The sequence below is a fragment of the Phragmites australis genome, chromosome 13 (genome assembly GCF_958298935.1).
Source record: "Phragmites australis chromosome 13, lpPhrAust1.1, whole genome shotgun sequence".
Lineage (NCBI taxonomy): Eukaryota > Viridiplantae > Streptophyta > Magnoliopsida > Poales > Poaceae > Phragmites > Phragmites australis.
This window is the reverse complement of record NC_084933.1, coordinates 16,660,514-16,675,855: the sequence shown is the minus strand read 5'-3', so window position 1 is coordinate 16,675,855 and position 15,342 is coordinate 16,660,514. Positions and strand designations below refer to the sequence as shown.

Sequence of the window (15,342 nt, the reverse complement as noted above, 5' to 3'; positions counted from 1 at the left end):
GGGAGGACATGTAGTTTTTTTAAAAGTAATATTAATTTAATAGAAAATTAAAAAATAATATGCATTTTTGGATAATTTAAAAAATAGTTCCTATTGGCAATATTTGCCAACAGGTGGCCTGACACGAGATGGGCTCCTGTCAGGATTAAAGCACATGTTGCTTTCAGGGTGTTATTTTTACAATTTTTTAAAAATACATATTATCTTGGTAATTTTTCATTAAATTAATATTATTTTAAAAAAAATCGGAGGACATGGGTTCTTTGTAGGAGTAGGAATTTTCAAGCTTCTAAGTGAACCCATTTCTTCTCTTAAAGTGAGTGTCAATTTAAAAATTGTTTGGGAAAAGAAAAGGAGGAACACAAGTTGCCTCAGCCACGGGCCGCGGGCTCCTGGGCTTGATGGGCCGTTCATTCCGAGGCTAACAGACAGACGAACGTTCTTTGTAGCCTTGTAGGTTGTATGGGCACTTGGGCAGTCCAAAAAACACGCCCGATATAGATGGGCTCGGTTTACATAAAAAAAGTACTCCATCCGTCCAGGAATATTTATTGTGACACTATTTTCAAAATTAAATTTTGATATTTATTTTCTCATAAAATATATGATTTATAGCTATAAAATCAATATAGTATTAAAAAATTAAAATATGAATCTAGTTATATAATATTCATATACTAAACATACTTATAGTTTGAGTAATTGCTAGTTAAAATCTACAAAGTTCGACTTCTTTAAAATAAAATACGCGTTGACTCAGTGGAAAGGAGTGGCATTTTGTCAAATTTTCCGCTAAATCAGACGATGCCCAGCCAATACGTTGGAAACCAAACAGTGGCCACATTTTGATCGTCAAACCTCCAATTTTGATTGGGCAAAGCTTAAACACCCCTAAGAAAGTAAAAGAAACAAACCCTTGGATTCAGTTTTAATTGTTGTTCACCTATGCTCAAAGCATAAACCACCATTTCTTGCAAGTGTACTAGGACAGACGCAAGTCTTGCAGATTCCACGCCGAACATATAGCAAAACACCAACAACCATTCATTTCAAACACCAGGTCGCATCAAAAAGTCGCAACTTGCGAGTACCTTTTATTTATCACCCATAAGGTACCAAGTATATTGACATCTCAACTCTCAAGGCTGTCATTATCTGTATAACTTATGCCCAACGATTTCGATCCCATCACAAGCCAGAGAGGTGAGCACATCACTCTGCAGCCTTCCCTTTCCGGCGATTGCTACCGCCTGCAGAGGCCCCGGAGCCTCCCGTCTCCACCAGGTAGCAGATCATCGAGTCCACGTCCTCGCCGAATATACTGTAGGCTTCCATGACCTGGATGTAGCTGAAGCCCATCGCCAAGAGCAACTGCATGCTGCGAGTCAGTACGGTGTCTGGGAGTACGAAGCACTCCTCGCTCCCTCTATCTGCTGCCGCAGCCGAACGAGATGACCCACTAACTGCAGGATATTGGAAAGCAATCCAGTTTCAAGCAAACTGATAGGCAGGACACTGTAGAGTTCTTCAAATGTCAAGTGGGGCTTACTTGCAGCAGAAGAAGATGGCTCTGCCCCTGATGTTGATGACTCTCTAATGTTGAGCTTTTTCTCTTCGGCAAGATACTCTGCCCGTGAAGCCTCCATCACCATCCGTTCTATTTCCCTTTCTGTCAACTCCAGATCAGAGTAGAATCGCCCCTCAGCCAAAAGTGCCTGCCGTTGCCAACAATAGAAGCATTAAGTGCATGCTATTTGATTCTCAGATAGGTTCAGATAGGCCTGTTTTATTTGTGCGGCTATTCAGATTGCAAGAACGTGGAAAATAACAAGCAGTACTTACATTCTCAATCTGCTGGTCTTGCTGAGCTTTTATTGCAGCCTTCACCTGGTCCCTGTCAACATTATTGGTCTACACAAAAACAAAACGAAAAGATTACTCAACTAGGCCACCAGCTAAACAAAGTAAAGCAATATGAATGAAGATACGGCTAAAAGAGTAATGACAACCATGAACCATCTGCGAGACAAAGAAAAGGTTCAAAGACTTACCCCTCTAAGGGAGCTAAATCCAAGGCCTGCCCCAACTGTCTGTCGACGGGGATCAACCACTGAATTGTAATGATTACCATGATGGTAACTTAACCTAATCAATGGAACGTCTGTATTATAACTTCCTTGAAAAATGTTAATGGGCTCTGCAGTAACAGCAAATTATGTTAAAAGAGCTGATCCTAGCTATCACCATAAACAAACAAGGCTAAAAAAAATTCAAATGCTTGAGGAAAGTTTACCCGTACTGTAGGAATATATGTGAATGGGACGATTGTACATCTCTGCAAATGCCTGGATCTCAACATTATTGCCATATACCTTGAAGAATGGAACAACCAATCAGCATAAATGTTTTCAAGTTAAAGAGGCAACAATGCCAAAATTCTCATTGCATAATTTTTTTTCCTATTCTTTTAGTTTGTATTTGAAGGCAGCTCCTCGCTATATACAATGAAGCACTATTTTAAATCAGCAGAATGTTTCAAAAGTTAAGAAAAAAATGCATGCTTTGTTGTGTGGAAGCACATAAAAATAGGAAACATAAATACAGGTTCAAATAGGTGGACAATGCTTGACGTGTGCACAAGAAAGCACCAGAAAAGAAAAACCAAATATGTATGGCAGCCAGTTGACTGAACAGGATGGGTTTTACAAGGCTATATAGAGAACTGCACAACAGCATTACCTTAGGTTCCCCGCACTGAATTTAGATGAGTAGGAAAGGCAAATGAACCAATAAAGAGGTGGGAAACTAATGATTTTCTAAGCATATATTTAATAGCTTACCTTATCTCTCCTTTTCCTCTTACAGTATGATGTAAAACCTTCAGTTATGAACTGAGAGAAATGATCTCGCTCCCTTTCCTGAAAATGAAGTGGAAAACGACAATAAGCGTTTCAATTGCATGCATAACGGAGTAACGGATAATAACACTATCGTGGTAATGTATGATTTGCCCTATTCTGCGAGTTCAGAGATAATGTAATTCCCCCCATCCTTCAACTTCTTATAACGCACTGGCAAAAAAAAAGGCACCACACAAGCCGACTAAGGAACTAATGCTGTTGTTCTAAAAATCGGAAAGCAGTACTCATTCAATCACGCACCCAGTAATGATTATGCAGCCTAAACGGCTAGATTATTAGGCAACAGGCACAGCACCCAATCCCTAAAAGGATTTTATACGGTCTAGTAGACAATTTTTTACAAAAAAAATGTCTGATGGTCTCAAAGAAATAAAGGAGAATCCCTAATCATCTCACAATATAATAAATGGCAAACTATAAAAAAATATGAGTGTGAAAATAGCACGAGAAAGGTAAAATCGGAAAAATCCGGTTAAATCATTTCTCATTGGCAGGAAACTTTTCAGTGAGGATTTTCTTTGTCAACTCAGACAGAAGTTCATGGAGAATTTAGCAGGGTTCTGTATTGTTCTTTCACATAATATCGTAATAGATAATATTCTTTAACCTACTATGCCAGAAAAGAAAAAAAGTAGCTAGTACTTTTGCTGGAAACAGCCATAAACATTTTCGTAACGGGCATAACCAGTTTTTGACCAGTTCTGAGACACATTGCTGCAAGCTACCTCGGCAAGCACTATGCCTAGTTGAGGGCTGGTTATTACTTGTTAGCAACCAACCAGGCAGAAACCATTATTTTCTATCAGCTGGAAGCATGGAACCATGTGGCAACCATTTCCGCAACACTGCCTGATTGCGAACAGGGCTTTTCAATCTCTCAGTGCACTATTTAGCTCATACCAATCATGTCCAAAACTATGTAAACAGCTAGCGAAGCTAAGGACTCGATGTTCATAAGTAATTGCGAGAGAAAGAGGGCGTGTAGAATATGGCAAGTATTAACACATTAACATAACAAGCCAGAACTTGAGAATTGAGTTCATAAATAAAAAAGGTTGGATATGTGCTGTTTATTGACAACAAAAAAATGTCCTCACAAAGATAAAAATTAGAAAATTACTACTTGGATGCAAAGATGCAACCTACCATATAATCAACACACATCTGCCTAGCCATGTCATAAGCTTCTGCGTCTCCATAAACTTGATCAGCAACTGCTCTGAATAGACAGTTCCCGTCTTCCGCCATCTTTCTGATTTCCAATCCTTTCACTCGCCTTAGGTCATGCTCAAACATGCGCTCCCTTTCCTAAGGCGTAAAGTCAATTATATTGGCAGTTGTGAAATATACAATAATATACCTACCGTGTACATAAAAAAATCGTTACCCAATAATATAAGCAAGAAACATACACCTAGCAAAAACAGTCACGCAAGAGCATATCATTTAACTACAAGGATCCACATCTACAGCATTATCTTCACATTACACAATGAATGCTGGTGTAACACATAAGACTGCTATAAATGTTATAGGAGAAATTAAAGCTCCTATATAAAGCAGACCAAAACAAATGAAATCATACCGAATCATCATAACTTGAGGCATAACAGGGACCCTGTTCATCTGCACTATTGTAACCTTCACCATCAGCAAGTGACCTAGGCGAAGAAGGCCGAGAACCTGACGTAGATGTCCAGGCTGCCACTGGTGGCCAAGCTACTGGCCTTCTTGAGGATCCAATCCGCACACTGTACGAACTTCCAGACCCAATTCTTCGCAACCCATTATTCCCAGGCGACGGTTTTGGAGGTGGAGCTGGCGGAGGAGGTGGGTGCGATGCTGCGCCCGCCATCTGTGACGACCCAGTGCCTGACGGCACTGGATTCCCATGCTCAAATTGATCAGGAATCTGGAGGCTTGTCAGTTCCTCCACCAAGAAAATGGGATCAATAACATTAGAATCATCCTTGGGAGGCTTCTCCCTTGCAGCCCTCTCCTCCGCCGAGCTTGAGCTCTCTGACACGGGATCATCAGGCCTCAAAGGCTTGTCGCTGCTACTAATGTTCTCGCTGCCCTCATGTGGATGCTCAGTTATATCATCCGAAGCCAATAGCTCTTGTGGCTGAGGTTGAGGCTGCAGCGGCAGCTCCTCCTCCCTGGCAGATGATGCTGGCTGCTGCTGCTGCACTGGCTGCGAGCCCGAACGTCCGGAGCTGGACGAGGAGCCGGCAACCCCGCGCTGCACGAAGATCCTCGTCATCTCCCGCCAGGGTCGTACTCAGCGTCGGGCATGGGGGTTTCCGCTGAACCCCCAACTTCTCTAGAAATACAACTGCACCCGCACCTTGGGTTTCCAATCCCTACGCGTCAGCTGAGATCGATCGATCTCGTGCGCGCCGTCGAAGATGAAAAATCCATCCGACCAAATTAGGGTTCCTTACCAACGAAGGGAATTCCAAGCCCGGGTCGATCTCCGGTCCACCGCCCAATCCGATAGCAGCGGAGGAGGGGAATGAGGAGGAGGATGGCGGCGACGGTGGCTGCTAGGGGAGAGCTCCTTCGGGGAGGCTTGCGTGCTTCGGTTGTGGGAGGAGGCTGGTGGCGGGTTCGACTTCGGCGGCGCTGCCGAAGAAGAGGGCGATGCAAAGGTGTGTGAGTCATGCTTTGAGGTCTAGCACAAGGGCTGGGCCGGGCCGGGCCGGGCCTGCTTTTGGCCCGAGCCCAGCCCTGCATCGCTAGGCCTGAATTTCTAAATAAATTATTTCCTCTAAAAAACTAAATAAATTAGTTAAAAATTTACAGTTCTTCTAAATTGAACCGTTTATACTTCTATAATCTGATACACGTTAGGATATTAGTACAACTGTATTCAAATGTCACGGATTAGCCAACGAGTTGTGAAACATAAGCCCAATCCATCACCACCTTACTCCTCAAACAAAATACACCATAAGATGACCAGAAGATTCATCCATGCAACACTGACTTATCACTATGACGACTATTCCTCTTTTGAAGATAACAGGAAGCGTTGATATCCTCTTTTGAGATAACAGGAAGCGTTGATATCCTCTTTGAAGTGCGGATGTAAAGGCTGCTGAACAGTGAAACGTGACACTCCGGGATGTGTCTGGTACTCTAGTTTGTGCTCCTACGTCGCCAAGTCGAACTTTACACTATGTTGAAATCTGGATAATGCTAAATTTTAGAAAAAAAACAAATGATGTTTGGTTTGTGGCCTAGCCAAGACTGAGATGAAGCCAAAATCAATGTTTAGCTCGCCTTGATTTTGCTTATTCTTTGGCTTGCAGGTGCTCTGTGCACGGTCAGGTTCCATCTTGAGCATGGCTAAATTTAGCACCGCAAAACCAAATCCCATCGGAATCGAAATTTGATGCTCTTAACAAACACACCTTGGATCTTATGACGGTGACCATACACCCCAAACATGCTTAACTCATCGTAGTGACCACTACAAACCCAAATCCCACCATTCTGGGCAGTTTTGGCTCTTTCCGACCCAACTTTCTCGGCGTTTATTTTGGCTCTTTGCGAAAACTCCTTCAGGGCACAAACGGCAAATGTCGTCGTGACATGGTTTCCCAGGGAATCTGCGAGCTGTGCACCCCAGTCTGCAGTCTGCACCGATCAAAAGAAAGGAATGACCCAGCACAAAGCTATCCGATATTTGACATGTTACACGCACGCATTCTTGCTTTATTACTGTATTATACATTCTAAATGCTAGTAGGAGATAGCAATCAGCAATACAGCAACTAGCACATTGTTACATACAGTATGCATGAATTAAAAACAGCCCATGGTCCAAGTGACCAAGTCAATTTCACCTTGTAGAGGACACAAACGTACAACAGAACTTGATAACTGCTTACAATGCAATCAAGAATTCTAATCAGCACACAGACAAGCAATAATACAATTACTAACGGACCAATCAGAATCTGGATGATTGGTGCGATTAAAAATGTTCAGCAACCAGCGGCCATCCAACAAATCGTCAGCTACATTCAGCACCCAGAAAGGCCAGACAAGTGATCCCAAGCTATCAGCCGCACCACATAAACAAGAGCAACAGCCAAGCGATAAATTAAACCTTCAACAAAGTAGGCCTTATATATGCTGCCACCCAACGTGGCCTCCACAATTTGTCATGTCACGAAAGCGGGCAAATTTACACATAGTTGTAGCACGAAGGAGCAATAGCATTTGACGATAAACTCAACACAGTCACAGCCCACGACGCCAAATGTCTCATGCCATGCAGCCATGGGGCCATGACCTCTTCCAATGATAAATATTTAACTCCGCTTGAAATTCAATCGGCATCTTTACAGCAGAACAAAAAACTAATGCATGGATATCTCAGGACTCCACACTTTTGGAGGCATGGTTGCTCAAAAAATCATGAGGTATGGGTAAAAAAAGGGGCTGCGTTTCATGGAAATCGCACACAAGCAGTTTCTGCTTTTGTCTCGCAAACAGGACATGACCGAAGTGCAGTCCTTTAACTATCTGAACTTGAAAGAGAACTGGCCAAAAATGGCATTCTCATTCTCTGCTTCGGTTACTGTTAGCCCACCGTCCATCCACGTTTTGCAAGAACCTCACGAACCCGTGCAGCCACGTCAACAGCATCGTTCAGGGGAGGGTAGCTCCAGCTATGTGACATCTACGATCGAGGACATGGTGATGTATAGAAATGAATATCTGGGTGTTGATCTAAGAACCCAAGAGAAACCAGCTGATAAGGGTAGCAATTAAGAAAGCTTACATCTTCCAATCCAGTGAAAGGGCGGACAGCCCCACGCTCATGTAGACGGTTGTGAAAATCTGAGAATTTCCACCTGCATTGCTCAGTTCCAATAACATAAACAGGCTTCCTGTAAGAAGTTAACCTGGAAGCTTAGTGATGCATTCTCATAAGAGCCCAGCACACTGTAACATATAACATAACAGCTCACCCAGTGCTGCACGCCTCGCTTAGCATGCTTATAGAATCTGCTGTTATGATGAAAGCATCAGCCCATGCAAGATGGCCCAAGTGCGGGTTAGGTTCTGCAGCGACACAACTAGATCAACATAAATTTTCGATAATACATAAAGATCAAGATGTCTCACTGATCTCATTTGTGAATATACCTTCACCGTCCCAAATATAAATCTTAAGATGTGTACTGAACTCTTTCAATATAAGATTAGACACCTGCCAATAAATAGTTTGGAAATCAAGTGGCAACACTGGGTAAAACAAGAAAAATGAACAATCAAAGGTTCTAGTGGTACTACCTTTCGTGGTGTTCTCCTAGAAAATGAAATTCTAACACTTCCACATGTCTTCAAAACATTGTGTAGTGAGTTTACCAGCTGCTTGGCAAGGTCGAGATCATATTTACAGTTTCCTAACCATAGAAAATGTTGTGTATCAGATTTACCGATATACCATAGTATATAGTTGGAAAAGAACAAGTTCAAAAAGCGGTTAGAAGTAAAGAAAAACTACTGTAACAAGTGAAGGTCTAAAAGCCTTTGTTTTGTTGCTTTCCGCAAGTTGGCAAACTTGAAAGAGATCTACCTTTTTCTGAATAGTGGAATGAACAAAAAGCATGTGGAATACGAGGGTTTGCACGAAAGGGAATATGGAAAGTGTCAACGTGTCCCTTAATATTTATTTTCTCTTCACCGAAGATTTGATCGCACAGGGTAACTTAAAGTTATGCAATGAATTGTGCAAAATAGAGATCTTAATCTCCTCACTTGAGAAATTACATGGATTGAATGGTTGTCATTTAACGGATTGACATGGGTTAATAGGTTATCTCCCACCTTATGAAGATAAACATCAGCACCTAATATTATTAGAAATGACCGAACTGCAAAGAAGCAGTGTTTACGTCCAAACAACTCATTAAAGTTAACACTATACATAAAGTGTGGATCCAACATGGGATTATGATTTAATTGTAGCATGGCCATATGTTTCGTTCGTAAGGAGCTTTATGTTTCATAAGTATTTGTGATGCCACTGCTAGTACCACAGATGGTTCTCTTCTTCCATAGAACTGACCTATGTACTCGCATTGGAAGAATCTATGATATAGACAGGAAGGACAGGAGGGAGGGAGAAATTTACTTGTTGGTCCTCCAATGTTTACTACTACTAATGGCTTTGGCAAAGGAGCAAGTTCAGCATGCCAGTCTGTAGCAGCAAAGCGTAATGCAGCAGAATCTGCTTGGTGTAGTGCGCCAGCAGTCAGGACTTGGCTTTACAAATTCCAGAGTTTAGAACGGGACATTCATTATGTGCAGAAAACACATAAGACATTTTGTATCAAAAAGAAAATAGCAGCATACCACATTTGAACCAGGTGGTTCTTGTGGAGTAATCCATCTTCGGAGAAGGCGTGGAACTTCCTGTTGTCCCTTTGCAGTTAAAGCGTAGTAATCATGACAAGGAGTCACGACTAAATCAAACCTATCAAGGCAGAACCTAGGATGTTGTATCTGAAATGGAACAAATACAGTATCATTATAATTAAACTAAAATCAACAAGAAAAGCAGCACAATGATTCATAATCCCTATTTTAAGGAGCAAGGAATTTAACAGGTATAGTGATCCGAATATTCTACCTGAATGACAAATACATTATCTGGAGCTAAACGCCTTATGGAACTTGCATATGATATGGTATCTCGGCCACAAGCAACAACCAGCGCTGGACCATCCCTGAAAGCAAAGCAAAATTTGATGTAGCAGGGTGGGAAAACAATGTGCTGACAATGTTAGAAAACTTAATGATAAAACGTCATAGAGAATGTTTAGGTTAGTCATTATTTTGCATAGCAGAAGTCACCCGCAAAGATTCAATACGAATGAATTAAAAAAACTGCGCTTTTAAAAACAATAAAGACACACTTCCTTTCTAGTTTTCTTCCTGGAATCATGTAATCACAATGCAAGGACGACACATGTCTAACATTAACATATGATGGGAGCGATATCAATATAAACATGCTTGCAACCTCAATGGCTAACATATATCCAGAATGAAAGCATTCGAGTTTACTTCTTTTTGAGATGCCAACAAACCTCAATTATATACCAGGCAATGCGGTGATACAAGAAGCCCTATAAGTTCTAACAAGCCCCAGTGATAAAAAAAAATTGATAATGTGCCATGCCATAAAAAATCATCATTTCAAATGTTAGCATGTGCATAGCAATGGAAGCATGGAGAATTCGGATTCAGTGATTCATGAGTTGAAACAGGGAATCGGGGCGAAATTTCAGAAGTGAAAAATAAATAATGCTTATATAGCTATATGGATTGTGCAAAAACAGCGTGGCAAAGATATAAGCTACGTAAATCTTACTTCTCAAAGGTACCACGAACCATGGTCACTATTCTTTGTGAATCTGCTTCCAGTACAGAAGACAATCCAAATGATTGACTGTTATGCACAGGATACTGTGCCAATTTTTTTCCTTGAACCACTGCGGCAAACCTCGTATCAGAAAATACCTGTCTGAGAAATTGGTCCACTAATTTATGAAAGGAGATTGGGAGAAAGTTCAGCCACTTGTTGATTCCTCCTGTTGGCCTCGTAGCACGCTGTGACATCAGAGAGATTCACAAAATATGTGATTAACAACCATTACTTAAAATGCAAGAATGAAAAAGGGATCTTTCATTTGAAACATAGCTAATGGGGCCATGAACAGTTGAACTCCCCCCCCAAAGAAACTCAGAAAGCTAAAAAAGAAGAAGAGAAATAGGTAGTGAGATACAACAACAACAACAACAAAGCCTTTGTCCCAAGTAAGTTGGGGTAGGTTAGAGCTGAAACTCACAAGATCCAACTAAAAAGATGATAAAAAAACAATAATGATAATAAAGGTACTAGTAATAATAAAAAATAAAAGTAATAACGGTATAAGGAGACTTATACAAACAAAGAAATAGGTAATGAGATATCACTAAGAATTTCCCTCTCCTTAAGCCATGTCCTATAATTGACTTCTATTTATTTTGTAACAAAGCAAATACAAACAAAGGCACATGCCTGCATGGACTTGCAACTACAATGCATGCACTCTTAAACTGTGAGAGCTGTGGATAGGAAGGAAACAACAATTTCAGCCTTTGAGGGGTACCGATATTTCGGAATTACATCAAAACACACAATCCAAAAAATTCCACCAGCATTGCGGTAGGGAAAGTGCTGTGAATCTCCTGCCTGCAATCTCCACAAATGCATATGCCAGTAACTAATTGGTTCCAATCCAGCAATCATCATTTCATTTCAGAATTCAATTGATGGACCATTTCAGCATCAACTGAACATTGATGGTCCCCCCCCCCCCCCCCAAAAAAAAGGAAGAACACAACAAACATATCACAAGAGGAACAAGGACCCCTTTAGGGGAACCACAACTGATTATGGAGAGGATAAAAAGGACCACAACTGATTATGGAAAAGAAAACTTTATACAGAATAATGAGTGGAATTGACTAGCGTTCTCACACACTCTGAAACACATACAGCAACATAAAGGATGTCAAGCAAAGAATGTAGGTAACAGCTAAGTAACATCACACTTACAGTTACATCCCTAAATCCTTGAATCACAGCTCTTGATTTACTTATCGAGGAAAGAGGTACAAATTCTCCTTAAACCACATGCCATGGATACACTCCACAAACGACCCGTTTAACGGAATGAGGCAGAAAATGATACAATACATAACGATCCTTTCTTTAAAAAACAACACATAAAGCTAGTAACTTGAATTTTCAAATATCAACTAGCTGGTGTGAGAAACCAAGTTGAAATGTGCATTGGTTTATATGCGATGAGTGATTGACAAAGTTGTCAATTTGATTTGTCGAGTTTTAGATTGCTTGAGATTGGTTTGAACATTTTAATTATGGACTAACTGGAGTTGAAGTTGGAGAAATATGTCTGTTTGTCTCATAGTATGGAGGTGACGGATGCAACTTGATGGTCTATGACAGGTGATCGGGGTTAAACGGGTACTTGGTGTCGAACGATCAAGGAGGCCGGACAGAGTTAAGAGTGATCCTAGCTATACACGTGAAGGTCAATCAAAGTATGAAACGGAGGATGAAGACGACGTGTTGATAAAGTTAAGCGAAAGGGATGTCGATTCAAGTGACAAGATGGCCTGAGGGATCGAGAGCGGGGGAGACTTACCGGCGATCGGGATCGCAAGACAGAGTACACGTGTCGACATCAGAACGCTTGCTTAAGGTGTAAGCAAGTGACGAGTCATGTATTAAGAAGCGTGCAGAGGATTTCACGGTTGGACCTCAAAATTATAGGAGGATTGGATGAGTATGTGACACCATCGCGAAACTTGCGTCGAGACGAAGCTAAGTCATGAAGGTGCTGCGGTCGTTTGATGGACGGAACAAGAAATGAACCAAAATATCGTCGGTGGTAGGTAGAAGTATACTATAATAGATTAGTATTTTGGTAACAAGCTAGAAAACTTATGGACCAAGTTTCTTAGGTCTATAAATAAAGGGGTAGGGCTATGAGAGAGTTTGAATCAGCCACTTAAGACCCTTGTGCCACCCATTTGAAAGCATAGTGCTAGGGTTTTAAAGGAGATGAAGATGAGTGCTTAATCTATGTAATAGTTGAAAGTTTTTGAGAAAAATTCTTGTAATCCGCGTAAAATAAAGCTGGCCGCTTTGAGTAATGAAGTTTATGTTTTTGCATATGCTTGAATTTCCCTTCTAGTCTCTCTATTAGTTTCCTTACAAGTTTGCAAGTTTCACTTTTTCAGTTGTGATTTTCTTTTTCTTTTTAAGCTGCAGTTTTTTCACCTTTGTGAAGTGATTTTTCTTGTTGCTATAGGCATAAAATACGCGTACAATAGTACAAATTTGGGTCTCGATTCCTTTGTCTCTAAGTCATCAACTTAGAGAGTTTCTTCACTCAGTGACTATCTTCTTTGGTTTCGAGTTTTTCTTTGCAAGTTGCTTATCTTTATGGCAATGACTCATAGATTAGTGCTCTATAAAACCTAAGGTTCATATTTCATCCACAGAGCAGTGGCGGATCCAAAGGGTGGCACGGGTGGGTCGTGGACCACCCTAAGGATTTGTCGCCGATGATGTCTCAACAGCTATGCATCTCAGCAGAAGGTGTCTATGACACTAAAACAAGCTCTCTATGCATGGTTGCCTGCCAAGTGATCAACGGTTGGTCAGACGACGAGTTCCTGATGACTGTTCAGTTCTCTCTGGTGGACACCGTGGCGAGGGAGCGTGCCGTTGGGACGATCAGCAGCATTAGAAAGCAGGGTGACACTCTGTTCTTCGAAGCACTGGACTTTGTAGCGCGCGGGATGTACTCGAATGAACGGGCTGAATCAATCTCCAGGATGGACATGGAGAGCATCATGCTGGTGGTCTCCATGACACTGTCCTGCATCTTCACCGCCCTGTAACCATAGCGTCTGGACCACCCTTGTCTAAAATCCTGGATCTACCACTGCCACAGAGCCATGACTTCTTCTAGTTTTGTTTCTTTCACTTAGTTTTCTCTATTTGCTTCCGCTTGTGCATTTTGAGAAGTGTTGAGTGAAAAAGGAGTAGATCGGAGTAGGTCATCTGTTTCGAAGGAAATTTGGAAAGACACCTATTCACCCCTTAGTCGCCGTTCTCGGTCCTACATGGTGGTTTGGGCTAGTATCTAAACAGCTACACCATAGCAATCCAATTTTGCATCAAAAATATAAATGCCGTTGCCAATTAGTCAATAAATCTACACAATGATACCTTAGCTGATGACATGGTGGAACAGAATGAGGGGGCAGGACGGGGGCTTACGTAGAGCGTGAGGCGGTTGGCGAGGCCGAGCGCGCAGAGGAGTCCGAGGCACTGGCTCTCAGCGCCGGCACAGCCGTTGCCGATGACGACGGCGCGGCGCACCACCGCTGCGCTGCTGCCTGCGGCGAAGATCTCCGGCGTGGCCCCGCCCGGCAGCTCCGGCTCTGGCAGCCGTATGGGCTGCATCGGCGCGCCGGCTCGCAGGTGCAGGACTCAGAAATGGGAGGGCGCGGGTGTCTGGTCTGGGGCCCCGGCAAGCGGGAGGCGAGTGAATCAGCGACGAGGAGTGGCCGCTTAAGCAGGGGCTACGATGTGAGTTGCGGTGAGGCAGACAGTCTTGCGGAGCAAGTTTGCTTTTGCCTCTTTTTTTTCAGATTACTTTTTCGCGTGGCTTTGCATCTGGCTGCCTGCCCGGCGGGAGCCGGGAGGGCGGAGGAGACGGCGGGGCGCCGCCGGTGCGAACTTGCCGAGAGGGTTTTGGACTTTGTTTTTAGGTTCTGGATTGGGCTTGGCTAGTGGGCCGAGGCGCGCTAAGGCTTTCAGCCTTTTTAGGCTTCCGTACTCGGCGCCATGGGAGAGTTTTTTTTACATCAGTACAACTCTTAAACGCACCTATATACTCATATTACCACGTATATATTTACATAATATCTACTAAAAATTGAAGATATAGAGCTTAAAAATTAACGAGGTTATCATAATTATCTCATTATCGACAGATACATTAGCTACTACTGAAAAAAAAATCATCTTAATAAGACATATAAGAAACAAACATGTTACTCGATCACTGATAGGTAAGGATACAAACCATCTCTATTAGCTATCCAAACTAAGGTTTGGTTCTACCGTGGGAGAGATTCAAGCAAGCATTTTGTATTCCAAACTTTCAACCATTGGAGATCGGAGAAGATGAAGTATGGAATCACAACACGAGCTACCGCAATTCAAAGCCTGCAAGCTTGTGCTATCGTGTTACTAATTTGTTTATGTTTCGAGCAGTTGTAAACAGAAATCGATTGTGCAAACTTCGAACTCATACTCACAGCCTCCAATATATTTTTTTTGCTGCATTTTCAGCATGTGTCTCATGCAAGATCCAAGTCTATTTTCGTTCTTCACCCTTATCTCGCCTCACAAAAAAACCTGATGCGGCATGGGTTAAATACGAGCTGACCACTTCACTGGCATCTTCGTTACTCAACTCATTGAATCGAAAGCACAAAACTAAAGAGAGCCTTGAGACTTTGAGAGTGACATAATAAATGAACAGGCCGTGATCCAGTTTGTAAGCCCCTGTCCTGGACCCTTTGCACGTTTTTATAAGAGGGGAAAAAACTGAGCTCTTGAGAGTTAAATCACGGTGAAATTACACGTACGAAATGTTTCGTAGCGATCAAATCTGGCTGAGGACTACTTTCAACGAAGAAAAAGTGCTGCCCTAGAGAAGGCAGTTAAACCGTATTAGTTTTAGCAAAAAAAAAAAATTGTCAAGCATACGTAGGCTAGATTACATATATAAAAGATATGCTTATA

At 42.0% G+C, this 15,342-nt stretch overlaps 2 protein-coding genes across 2 annotated transcripts; both read right to left on the bottom strand.

Moving 5' to 3' along the window:
• Window positions 1-1,066: 1,066 nt before the first annotated feature.
• On the bottom strand, window positions 1,067-5,560 carry LOC133888410 (OVARIAN TUMOR DOMAIN-containing deubiquitinating enzyme 6-like). The gene is made up of 9 exons (XM_062328646.1): window positions 5,366-5,560; window positions 4,507-5,268; window positions 4,068-4,229; window positions 2,841-2,918; window positions 2,294-2,372; window positions 2,052-2,197; window positions 1,843-1,911; window positions 1,550-1,715; window positions 1,067-1,463 (listed from the first exon to the last, which is right to left on the bottom strand). The coding sequence occupies exons 2-9, from the start codon at window positions 5,182-5,184 to the stop codon at window positions 1,213-1,215; spliced, it is 1,629 nt and encodes a 542-aa protein (XP_062184630.1). The 5' UTR covers window positions 5,185-5,268; window positions 5,366-5,560; the 3' UTR covers window positions 1,067-1,212.
• Window positions 5,561-7,304: 1,744 nt separating this feature from the next.
• Window positions 7,305-13,992, bottom strand: LOC133889412 (mitochondrial fission protein ELM1-like). The gene is made up of 10 exons (XM_062329943.1): window positions 13,807-13,992; window positions 10,318-10,556; window positions 9,574-9,670; window positions 9,293-9,446; window positions 9,076-9,201; window positions 8,232-8,344; window positions 8,085-8,148; window positions 7,907-8,000; window positions 7,717-7,825; window positions 7,305-7,614 (listed from the first exon to the last, which is right to left on the bottom strand). The coding sequence occupies exons 1-10, from the start codon at window positions 13,990-13,992 to the stop codon at window positions 7,516-7,518; spliced, it is 1,281 nt and encodes a 426-aa protein (XP_062185927.1). The 3' UTR covers window positions 7,305-7,515.
• Between the last annotated feature and the right edge of the window lie 1,350 nt (window positions 13,993-15,342).